The 12,829-nt window shown below is 39.5% G+C and overlaps 1 gene segment (V, D, J or C); it reads left to right on the top strand.

Moving 5' to 3' along the window:
• Positions 1 to 10,607: 10,607 nt before the first annotated feature.
• LOC128110424 (Ig heavy chain V region 108A-like) lies at positions 10,608 to 11,122 on the top strand. The segment is given in 2 exon segments: positions 10,608 to 10,659; positions 10,743 to 11,122. Coding segments are annotated over 2 exon segments (426 nt in total).
• Positions 11,123 to 12,829: the final 1,707 nt, after the last annotated feature.

The following is a 12,829-nucleotide window of genomic DNA, read 5'->3' as shown; positions in this document are numbered from 1 at the left end:
TTGGAACACTTGCCTTGAAGAGGCATGAAATCAAGTACCATGACATACTTGGAACTTTCAACTCATGACCAACTTCAATGAAATGAAATGCATATGACTCATGATCATGCTGCTTACATCCAAACAAATTCATTTACAACCTTACATGTAGCATATATTCAGCATTAACATGCTTACCTTCAAGTCACATGTGTTCATGCATATGGACAAACACATGAATCATATGTAGAGTAGTATTGGCTCCACTAACTCCTTGGTATTACTTTTCTCCACAACGGTCATTCACTAAGCTTAAGGCCAATACATTCAAATCTCTGAAAATATTTAGCAACCATGACCTCCCCTAATAAGAGCAGTCTGAGCTTGGGGATGTTAAATCCAGAGAAAGAAGAGTTGCCTGAGGACACAGCCAACATCTTCCACCCAGAAAGTTCCATGGCAAAGTGACCAACACATCCCTTTTAAGTTTTCATACAAACATACCATCCATTAACAACACAAATTCTGAATTAGAAAACCATTTGAGGCCGGGTGGTGGTGGCGCACACCTTTAATCCCAGCACTCGGGAGGCAGAGCCAGGCGGATCTCTGTGATTTCGAGGCCAGCCTGGGCTACCAAGTGAGTCCCAGGAAAGGTGCAAAGCTACACAGAGAAACCCTGTCTCGAAAAAAAAAAAAAAGAAAGAAAACCATTTGAATCAGTGCAAATTTTCTTAAATTTTGTTCCTTCCCAAACATGAAAATATTTTATTGATGTGTGAACTGATCTGTATGTTCCACATTGTGATTCCCCTCTTGCGAATGCTGTGAGTGTTGTCTTGATTATAGCTGCAGGAGTTGGGAAATTACCTTGTAGACCCTGACCATCACCTGTGCTGTCTTTTAACTCATATGATCATCAGCTGTCACTGCTGTAGCTGGATCCAACACCCCTAGGGAAATCCTGAGGTTTATGGAGACATTGCAAACAACTGCAGCACAGCTCATCACTCATGCTTGAAATATCTACTCAAGATCACCAGGTAGATGGTGAAGGATAGAAATAAGCACCACAGTGAGAGGACTGTTTGTCAGACCATTGATAAACTTATTGAAACCATTTTTCAGGACCAGCAGGGAGCACTGTAGATCAACCAATCCCTAAGAAATAAATGACATCTGAAGCCTGATTGTAAAGTTGTGCACTGAGGGGATTCCAACAGCCTCTGTGGTCTTCATTGCCAGCATCATTACATTCACAGACCATGGTGTAGTTTATGGGAGCCCACAATGACTCCAGCTTGTGGCTGGATTCCATCTTGACTTAACATCAGAGATTTAAAGCTTGTTACTGCTCTTCAAGGCAGAATAACAGGATGACTGGCCAAAGGCATGACTACTAGATGTTTTGCTCTTCAAGGCTGGATAACAGGATGTATGGCCAAAGTCATGGTTGCCAGATGTTTTGAGATTTAAGGAGGTGCTTATGCTTTTTTCCCCCCATGATGTTCTTGTATCATGGTGTCCTTGAGAGGGGGAGATCCTTCTGCTCCCTCCTTGCTTTGATGTATAAAAGGCTATGAGAAATAAACTTGGGGCTGCTATGGTATTGGCTGAGAGCCCTCCCAACTCTATTTTTCTTTCTCTGTCTATTCTTCTCTCTGTTTTTTCTCAATCCTCACTCCCCTATTCAGGTATGTTCAACAGGTTGGGCAGGACCTGGCAGTAGTTGACATGTGAGATTCTCCATGTTACTACACTGGAGTTTTTTTGTTAAAGAGAATGAATATGTGAACCTACCAAGAGTCAAATTAGATTTCTGTTGCCACTATCTAGGAAACTAGGTCATGAACTAATTATCAGTAAAGGTTAAGGATATTTTGGCCTCCAGACCATGAGAATCATATTCAGGAAATGTGTACCTGGAATACTCAATCGATATCAGAGGTATCCATATTCTTCCTCATTATTGGTGTGGGATGGACAGCAGTCTCCAGTGCTCTGTGCTAGTGTCTGAAGTGGGCAGTGTGGTCTCAAGCACCTTCTCAGCATCATATGTATATTTGACTGGAGCCAAGGAGGTTCAAGTTCCCCATGAACCATTAAAGTGTGATTCACATTAATGAGCCTGGATGTGTTGATTTGATTCTCAGTGGGATGAAAAATCTGTATCTACACAGTTGCCAGGATGAAGCAAAGAATGTATATTCTCAGATGGGTTTAAAACTCGGACCGTATGACCCTGCTGCCTAACACAGTAATCCTCTTTCTATTTTGTCTCAAATAGGATAAGGTCTTGATCTAAAATATATACTCCCTTGTGAATATGCAAATTAGAATGTGTGGTTGTAAATACAGGGATGTCCACACATCCCACCACACCACATTAGTAACCAATTGTCTATAGTCCCTGAGCACACAGACTCTCAACATGGACTGCAGCTGGATCATGCTCTACCTGTTGGCAGCAGCCATTAGGTAAGTGGGTCCCTAGTCTCAGGCCTGAGGAAGAGAGAGAGGTGAAGTGACAGTTGCATCCTCTCCACATGTGTCCACTCCCCAGTTCAGCCACAGCAGTCTGGGGCTGAACTGAGGAATCCTTAACCTTCAATAAAGGTGTCCTGCAAAGACTTGTCTGAGGTAGATTCTCAACTTCCCATATGAGTTGGTTGAGGCAGAAGATTGGATGTGGGTTTGAATGGTTAGGAAGGATACTCCCAAGTGCTAGAAGATAACATGGACAGAAATTTGAGTACAGAGCCAAACTGGATCAGACACAATATCCAACACAGCCTACATGGAGATCATCAGCCTGACATCTGAGGACTCTGCCATCTAGTTCTGTGAAGGAGATAGTGTCAACCCCACATCTGTGGTGTGCCAGGAGCTATGAAGGTGTAGGAAATTGCCTTGAGGCTGAGAGGACAGGGAAGGGTAACATGAAGACTTGCTCAAAACTTGAGTATTGAGGAAAGTATCAAGGAAACTTAAGTATTGAGGAAAGGAACAACAGGAGGAAGAATCCTTTCTGATTACACAAAGAATTTACCTAGTCATCCTGCATCCAAGATTTAGATTTGCCTCTGAAAGTTTTAAATTAGCAATGTTGACCCACATATTCTCTTGTTGATGGTAATATGAGCACATGTGTCTACCATAACTGGGTCAGTATCCTGGAACACTTATGTTTGCTCACATAGTAAATAATGTCTAATTCCTAGGAGATGACTAATGTTGCTGTTGAGTTACTATTAAAAATGTTCATCAACCCAGTTCATATTCATGAGTTCTGAGGTGTAGATTTGGAAATTTACCATTGATCAGTGATTTCACGTTTATAGTCTTCTCCAGTCCCAATACTCTAGCATGTAATTGCAAGCGCGTACAAAACACTGACTCCATGTGGAATAAGACCATCTCCTACCGTCTTTGTGATACATGGGTGTCATAGTCATACTTGGTGCTTTGCTGAAGACTATGGTTTGAATAAATGTCTAATGGACAAGAGGCATAGACACATGTGGAATTTGGGATATAGGGATTTTAGTCATTGAGACATACAGCTACAATCAATGACTACTTTTGTATGTTCCTAAAGCACAGAGTTCCACTCTGAGAAATATGAATTGTATGGAATGACAGATTGTATTATATTAGAAATGCCTTTTGGCAAATGTTAATCCTCTTCTCCAATTCTAAGTCAGAACCTATGAAACTGTAAGCTGAATTAAAAGTAGTGCAGAAAATGCGAATGAGTGGCCAAAGCGCATTCCTGTCTTCCTCCAATTGCAAAATTGGGATTTATTATTGTGTAGATTAATTTCAAACTTATCAACTTGGAAGAATGTATTTTTGAAGGCATGGTAAGGGCTGCTGTTAACAAGGTTGCAAAAAATTTAGGAATATTGTGATATCTGCTGTAGAATTTTAGTCTTAAGAGCTCTGACATCTCATACTCTATTCAGGAGACATCATGCTTCTAAGTTGATAATGATTGTAGAGTATATGAAGAAATTGGTGAGTAGCAATGAGCCATGTCATTACAAACGGGGACTTCTTATGACACCACAGTTCCTATCTACTGTATTAAAATCCTTGCTCTGTGAGGACACTAGTCTTCTCAGGAATTCTATGTCTGTGATCTCTGAATACATTTCACCTTCACTAGAAAAGTGTCTGGATACTTCTTTATCTACTGAATCTGAGTATTAGACTAAATCTAGTTTTGTTCCACTGGAATGCTTCCCAGAGACAAAGAATATCTTCTGGCTTGAGTGTAGTCTCTGGACAATGAACACTGTCCTTATAATCGGCAGCGTTTTCCTGGAACCACAAAGCTTTTAAATCAATCCATTTGATTTTTGTGGATGCTCATCAACATGACAGCTCTTTCTCTTATAATTACAAACTGGTGATTTATATTTACTTTTTAATCTTTTTGATGTCACTGATTTAATTTTATCACCATCTATCCTGTGCATTTGAACTAAAGGGTATACGGGCCTAAGTTCAACTGACCATCACAGATACTTTCCTTGACTTGTACAGTTTGGCTGTTCCTTCACTATTAATTTCAGAGGCTCTTGCATTCCATTGTCCCAGAGAAATGGGATCAAGAAGTCATTTGTAAGTTCCTCGAAAGGTACCATGCTGAATGGACACTTCAGAAAGGACCAGAGACATATCAAATAGTTCTTCCTGAGTCTCAGATATCTGACCACTGAGGACACCATCCTGTATCAGTCCGTGAGACAATGAGAGTGAGAATATTTTGGCCCAGATCTGGACACAGTCCTCCCTGTGGTAGGGCTAAGGAATGGTGCAAACTGTGCTCTGGACTTTAAGGAGTCTTCAGAGCAATCATGTATATCAGAAGGAACACTGAGGCATTATTAGCAGTGAAACAGGACCCATCAATATGAGTAGGGTATATAATCCATAGAGGGAAGTGTAGATAGGAGAATGTTAGAAACTAAAGTATACTTGCAGTCACAGAATCTCCTGCACAGTTTCATAGACATTGCACCAGCTCATCACATATTGTGATACTTATATTAGTTTAACCTAATGGAAGAATGTCACATCATCTCTCTATAATCCCTAAGAGCCAAGACTTTTGAAAATGCACAGCATTATTTTAGCAGGATGTCTATGTGAATCCATTCTGCTTAAGCCACCTGGCACTCCTGCACATTGCCACTCATGATAGACCTTCCGTAACCCACCACACTGGCCTATGACATGTAACAAGATAGCCATTAACAAGGTCGGAACAGAATCTGAAATCCAAGCAAAGCTCATATAGCTCCCTGAATTGTAGGGATAAGTGGTCCTCTATAATGAAGAGGGTATTGCACTGTGGAGTGACAGTACACACATTATGTCCATCCTGACAAATGATCGAAGAGAAGCCAAGCTTCAGCCAGGTCCCAACAGCTTCTCTCTTGCAATATTAGGTATATTAGAGCAAAATGTGCATATATCCTGACTTTCTGTGGCATGTATTTTTGTGTTAATTTGTGTACCTGTAATTCAGACATTTTAATGACAAACATACACAAAATCTTACATAATATTATTGACTTCTCTCATTCCTGGAAATATTACAAATCCATCTTTCATCTGTGAAAACATTCAGCTCCTGAAAAACTTTACTAATACTTGCCTTGTCCAGGAATAAGAGGATCCTGGACTTGGAAAGGTAAGTATGGTGAGATAAAAATGTCTAAGTTCACTTACCCTCCATCCACGAGGATCCTTATCAAATAGATCTCTGCTTTCTTTATTCCCTTCAATACAGCTAAATATGCAGTCATGACTCACACTGATTCACAGCCCAGATTTGCTTGACTTCTATTTCTTCTCACTTGTATTTTCTGGAGTTGTTAACTGATCTGTGAGCACCACACTGGTTTTGCTTCTTCTGTTGACTGCTGTATCTCAGTGTCTCAGGAATTCTTATGTGGATATGTGATGTGCTGCATCTGAGATCAGGACAAATTGTAATCATCTGATTCAGGTCCTCTGACCCAGGTGTAGCCTGATGTAGCTATAAATGACTCTGTCTTCTGTAGTTACTCTAATTCCAGTGGGTACTGCTGGGGCTGGCTCCAACTGCATCCAGGGAAGACTCTGGTATTCAAAGGACATTAATAATAACACAAGCACAATTTAAAACCAATCTCTGACACATCTAGTCACAAACTCCAGATAAAGAAGAGCCATTTCTTCCTGCACCTGAGCTCTGTGAACACTGAAGTTTCAGGAATATGTTACTGCTCAAGAGAGACAGTGAAACTTCAGTGTAAGCCAAGACAAATCTACCTGCAGGGGAGTTCAGGACCAGCAGGGGGCACAATGGGTCCAATAATCAACAGGACAGACATGAGGTGAGGAGTGGAGGGGACTCCATAGCCTCTGTGGACTCCTTTTTACAAGCCTATTAGGTGAACTACAGCTGCTGCTGTTTGTATGTGAAGTTTCCATCTTCAAATACAGAAAAGATTATTAAATATTTATTAAATATTTCAGATATTTATATTTTATTATTTTTTAATTCTATTTATTTATTCTTATTTTTTGAAAAAAAACCATGTATTTCATTCAATATATTCTAATTATGATTTCCCCTGACATCTTCTTGATTCTTCCTACATCCCTACACACTCAACTCCACACCCTTTCTTTCTCTTTGTAGAAAGAATATAGGCACAAAGAGTATTTTTTTTACATCACAAGAAACATACATAAGACAAAAGAAAATAAACATAAAAATGCAAGATCAGAAAACATTGTATATTAGCAAAAGAACATTGAGACCAAGACTTTAACCTGTGCAGGCTCTGTGCATGATGTCACAGACTCCATGAATTCTTATGTGCATCATCCCTACTGTGTCTGGAAGATACTGTTCCCTTGGAGTCATCTACCCCTATGGATCTCACCGTCTATTCAGTTTTTAAGTTGTTTCCCAAAGTAAGGTCTAACCTTGTAGTTACTTTGTGCAACCAAGAACAATGGCATCACCACATACTGTTTTCAGCATGCCTGGGCCCTCTCTCACCATTAACTCGTAAGGAGATATCATGTACCCAGAAGTGAGATGTTCAATAACTTGTGTCTTTGAGGAGCAGAACTGTTCATCCATTCAGGTACCTCTGCTCAAGAATTCATAAGTTAAATAAAATGCAAAGCTCATCCATGTACTTTCTAGTCAGCTTTCTGCAAGCAGATATCACACATAACCACAGAACATAATCAGAAACAGACAACTGAGACCCATAGAAAATATTCAGAACCAGACCACTGAGACAATACTCTAAGCTAAACTACAAGTCTTATCCTGACACCTCTAGTTCTGCTGCACTTTTATTAGTTTTATTGTTTTTGATAGAATACTGTAACAGCTGATCCATAAAACCACACCACAAAATGAGCTCAAAATTATTCCATCAACATGAAGAATATCCCAAGTGTTAAACTAGGCTGTTCATCATTTCCAGTCTTTTTATTTATAGAACAACATTGTATTTTATGTGTCCTTTCCATTCCACACGTCGCTTTCCTTTGCTCCTGGTATCCCAACCCTTCCTTTTTGTCATGCCACATGCATTCTACATACAGTATAATTATATTTTTACTTCCACTGCAAGATTGTAGACAGATTTCACTACAGCTTCCTTATAATTGTTAAATTTTGTTGACCCTACCCCAAACCATCACTTTTCTATTTCCAACACCACTTTATGTTTGAATCTTTGTGTCTCCATTAGCTGTTCCTTCCACATTCATTTTATCTGTATTTCATCAAATGTAATCCCTTAATTCCTCAAACCAAAATGAACCTTTTCCAGTCTCTCTGCTTTTAGAAATTAAACATAGAAAACAAAGCATTACAGTCTTGGAATCACATATGAGAAAGAACATGGAACATTTGTGTTTTTGTATTTGGGTGACCTCATTCAGCATATTTTTTTTCAATTTCATATTTTTTATAATTCCACCCATTTACCTGTAGATTATACTATTAATGTTTTCCATTGAGTAGTATTCCATGGTCTATATGATTCACATTTTTTATCTATGTGTTTGTTGCTGGACATCTTTATTGATTTCATTTTCTCAGCTATTGTGAATATAGCAGCAGTGAACATGGATGTGCAAGTATCTCTGTAATAATATGTAGAATGATTTGAGTGTAAGCTTGGGAAGGATATAGCTGAGACATATCACAGTTCTATTTCTTATTTTTTGAAGACATCTCCCAAATGATTTCCAAAGTAACTATACTAATTTACATTTCCATCAACAATGAATAAGGATTACCCTTCTCCCATATCCTTACCTGTATTTGTTTTCTTGTTTATGGTTATTCTTACTGAGGTAAAATCAAAACTTAAAGTTGTTTTAATCTGCATTTCCTTGGTAGATAAGGACTTTGGTTGGAGGACATGGAGAAACCAACCTTGAACTTAACAGGAAATTCTCCCTCCTGGCTAGAATACCTAGTACAGAAAGGTGCTATGCAGCCTGCAGTGAGAGAAAAGGCATCAATGATCTTCCACAGTACCAGGCCTTACGATCTAGAATATCAGCCTTCCAGGCAGGATGTACCCACTACTTCCTGACTGTTATGTGGTGACCAATTGCTATCTTATTGTATTTGTAGCCTGCTCCATAGGAAAGACTGGCCCCCTTGTAAGCATGCTCAACAGCCCATGGCTAGGGCTGACGTAGCCCTAGTAGGCCCTAGTTGTATTGCTAATGGTCTAGCTGTCAAACTGACTTATAATACTTATCTTTATACCCAATAGATTAGTGCTGCTCTCATTCTTGACCTTCTGTATGCTGTGTAATGCTCAATGCAGACATTAAAAATGGTCTAAGTGCTGAGAATGAATGAGTACTTTCAAAGATACAGGAGACTCATTGAAATCAACCTTGATATCAACCTCCCACCTAAAGCTCAAGGACCATCAGAATCAGGGAAGAGAAACAATGTAAGGTTCAGAGAATGAGGTTAAAGACATGAACTTCTGTATACAGATTGACACATTCTCATTGCACAAAGGAACTCTTAGCAGCTGTAGTTACCAGCACAAGACCTGCACAAAATCAAACCAGTCCAATCAACAGCAGGAAAGCCTGGGGAAAGACTAAGCAGGTGAAAGTGCCTCTTGGCAAAGCTGACGCCATGAGTTTATTTCTGAGAGCCACGTCTTAGAAGAAGAGAACTGAACTCCATAAGGTGTCATCTAAGTTTCACACACAGGCCTTGGCATATGTATGTCCTGCACCCACTACTGAACAAAGTGTTAAAAGTTTTAAAAGGTTACAACACAGGTTGGGGATGGATTCCCCATGGACCATTCCACGCTGAGGAGATTTTGGAATTGGAAGAATTCTTAGGAAGTTAGAATCACTTTTCTTAGCAGTGTGGCTAGTTGGTTGTTACTTATGAAGTAGTTATGGATGTATACTACTTATAGCTACTATGGATGTTACTTATAGCTCTATCATACACATATGGATAGCATTAATTAAACTTAGTGAGTTGTTCCTTAATAAAACAAAAGACATCAATATGTTAGGAGAGAGCCCTGTTGTTTTGAGAGGTCATAAAGGGAGCAAGAGCTATATAGTGGGGTAGGATATGATAAAAACATATTGCATTCATGAATGAAAATTTTAAGAAATGAACAAGAACATTCTGAAATAACAATATTCCATGCATGTGTATAATGTACACTGTACATATTTACCCCATAATCTCAACCTATCCTTTTCTTTCTCATACTGTTCCCTTTTGTCACTTTTTCTCCATTAGACACTTTCAGTTCTACATCATTACATATGTGCATACATAATTGTTTTTATGCAATATCAAAGACTATAAATGAGACTTTTATACAATATCTGTTCCTAAGACAGTCTTAATTTACTTACAGTATTATCACCAATTGCATTCATTTCCCTAAAAGCAATGTAAGTTCCTTATACTTTACAGATGCATAAATTCTGTTGCATTGTGTACGTTCCATGTGTTCTTGATGCAATCATTTGTTGAAAGACATGTATTTTGTTTATATAATTTATCAATTATAGATAATGCTGCAATAACATTTCTGTGCAAACATTCTGAGACATTTTCACTTTTGTCTTTTTGGTAAGATTTTTTACCATGGGCCCTGCTGGAAAAGCATTTACTAATTATATGTATATGAAAGAAGACTGCAAATTCTCATAACTAGGAGTTTTGAAATCCTTATCACAACCACCATCTGTAAATCGATTTTGTCACCAAGAAGAGCAACTCTCTGGCTGACGTGTATTTGTGAACTGAGCGCTTAGGTCTTAATGTTACACCCACAAGGACTGCACAGGGCTTGGGTTATTAGTATGGGATGCATTTCCTCAGAGAGGATTAGGACTTAGACTTTAGTATCCTGCTGCCAGATTCAAGGTCCTGTACCTCTTTCTTATCAAGCTGGACTAGGTCTTTACCTAAGAAGTACCCTGCCTCATGAATATGAAAATCATGTGTGTCTATGGTGGTAAATACAGAGATGTCCACATCCTAGAACAACATATGATCAGTGTCCTCTCCACAGTCACTGAGCACACAGGTTCTCACCATGGGATGGAGCTGGATCATCCTCTTCTTCCTGTCAGTAACTACAGGTAAGGGGCTTTCCAGTTCCAAACCTGAAGAAGGAACAGGGACTGAGGTGACAATGACATCCACTCTGCCTTTCTCTCCACAGGTGTCCACTCCCAGGTCCAGGTGCAGCAGTCTGGTCCTGAGCTGAGGAAACCTGGGTCCTCAGTGAAGTTGTCCTGCAAGGCTTCTGGTTACACCTTCACTAGTTATGATATGGACTGGGTGAAGCAGAGTCCTGGACAGGGCCTGGAGTTGATTGGAGCTATTAATCCTGGAAGTGGTGGTACTGGCTACAATCAGAAGTTCCAGGGCAAGGCCAAACTGACTGCAGACACATCCTCCAGCACAGCCTACATGGAGCTCAGCAGCCTGACATCTGAGGACTCTGTGGTCTATTACTGTGCAAGACACAGTGTTACAACCCACATCCTGAGTGTGTCAGAAACCCTGGGGGAGCAGGAAGCTGCCCTGGGACTGAGATGACAGAGAAGATTAGCCTTGAGACTTACACAGAAGTAATTGTTCTGAGTGTCCAATTTTCTTCCTTCTCCTTTCTAAATAAAGTGATCCTGATTGAGGTCCAGTGACCACCTCCATTTACATGATGCTTCTGTAGTAAAACAGTAAAGAAGGGAAAACTGTGATAATACATAGTCACAAATTGAGACTGGAACTCTTTTGGGAGTAGCTTTGAATAAAGCATGATACGAATTTTATCAGTAAAATCCACATAAACAACATCTTAGCATACCAAAACTCCTTTCACAGTTTTAAGTAGCCTGAATGTGTGTTTTTAATTCTGGCTGTGTTGTCAGCAGAACTTCCAGTTTCATAGATTGTAAGAGATATATGTATATATCATAATGCTCTGTCACATAAGTGTAATTCTTGTAAGTTGACCAAAATTATTGTTAAATTTCTTTTCATGAAATTCATTTATTGACCCAGTATATATAGATATATATGTATATTTTAGTTAAAAATAGGTTTGAGATTATTCATAATTATCTGGTCTCAAGTTCACTGCCTTTCCAGTCCCAGCATCCCGACCTACAGTCTCATGCGTTTATAGAACATTGACCTATTCTGATACACCATCATCCTTCATAGTCCACTGGATATGAAGTCACCCTTGTTCTATAGAGTGTTTGGTTTTGGATAACTGGGCTAATAACAAACAGAATGGAGACTTGTTGTACTTGATATTCTGAAAGGTTTGACTCATAAGAAGTCTCTGTAGTGCAGAGCATTAATTTTGCATGTTCCTGTAGCAGACATTCTTTCCCCTTGAAATATGAATGCCATGTGCTGAGTATGGATGAAACCTCATATGCTGAATAATTTGTAGCAGGCATGAATCCTCTTTGACAGTTCTATGTTAGAGATCATTCAAACCAATATTGAATTTAAAATACTGTTTGAAATACTAGTGTCTTCACAAAGCACCCCCTTTCTCCTTTATCAGGAAAATGGGGAATGATCAGAAGACAACAGAATCTTCTGATTTTAACCTCTGAATTGAACAAGACTCAACAATGTACTTGGAAGGCATCTGTTAAGTGACTGTAAGACCTCAATTTAAAGAACTCTCTGTTGCATGCTACAGAGTCATTTTAAAATGCCCAAATACCTTACACTGCAAAGCTACTCACTGTTACAGCCACTGTGGAGATCAGTGTGGCTGTCCCACAGGAAGCTGGGAATAGATCTATCCCAGCATCCAGCTATACCACTCTTGAGTATACACCCAAAGGACTCTACATCCTACTAGAGACACTTGCTAAATCGTGTTCCTTGCTGCTCTACTGATAATTGCCAGAATTTGGAAAGAGCCTAGATGTTCATCAATGGAAAAATGGATGAAGAAAATGTGATATCAAACTGAAAGCTGTAATATGTATGGAGAGGACCTGGTGCAGCCCTGTGTCTGCCCTGTGCTTTCTGCTTCAGTCTCTCTGAGTTCATACAACATTTGCTCAGTTGATCTAGAGGGCCTTGTTCTCCAGGTGTCCTGCATCCCTCTGGCTGCTGCACTCTTTCACCTGTATCGTCTGTGGGTTTCCCTGAACTCTGAGGGATAGAGACACCCCATTTATTAGAGCTGTGTGTTCCAAGGTCTCTGTACAATGTCTGGCTTGGAGCTCTGTATTTGTTACCATTTATTTTTATAGGACTCCTGAGTGTGTGAAT

This window comes from Peromyscus californicus, unplaced genomic scaffold (assembly GCF_007827085.1).
Source record: "Peromyscus californicus insignis strain IS unplaced genomic scaffold, ASM782708v3 Scaffold_15__1_contigs__length_86483966, whole genome shotgun sequence".
Lineage (NCBI taxonomy): Eukaryota > Metazoa > Chordata > Mammalia > Rodentia > Cricetidae > Peromyscus > Peromyscus californicus.
The sequence above is the reverse complement of the archived record's forward strand: the minus strand, read 5'-3'. Positions and strand labels throughout refer to the sequence as shown.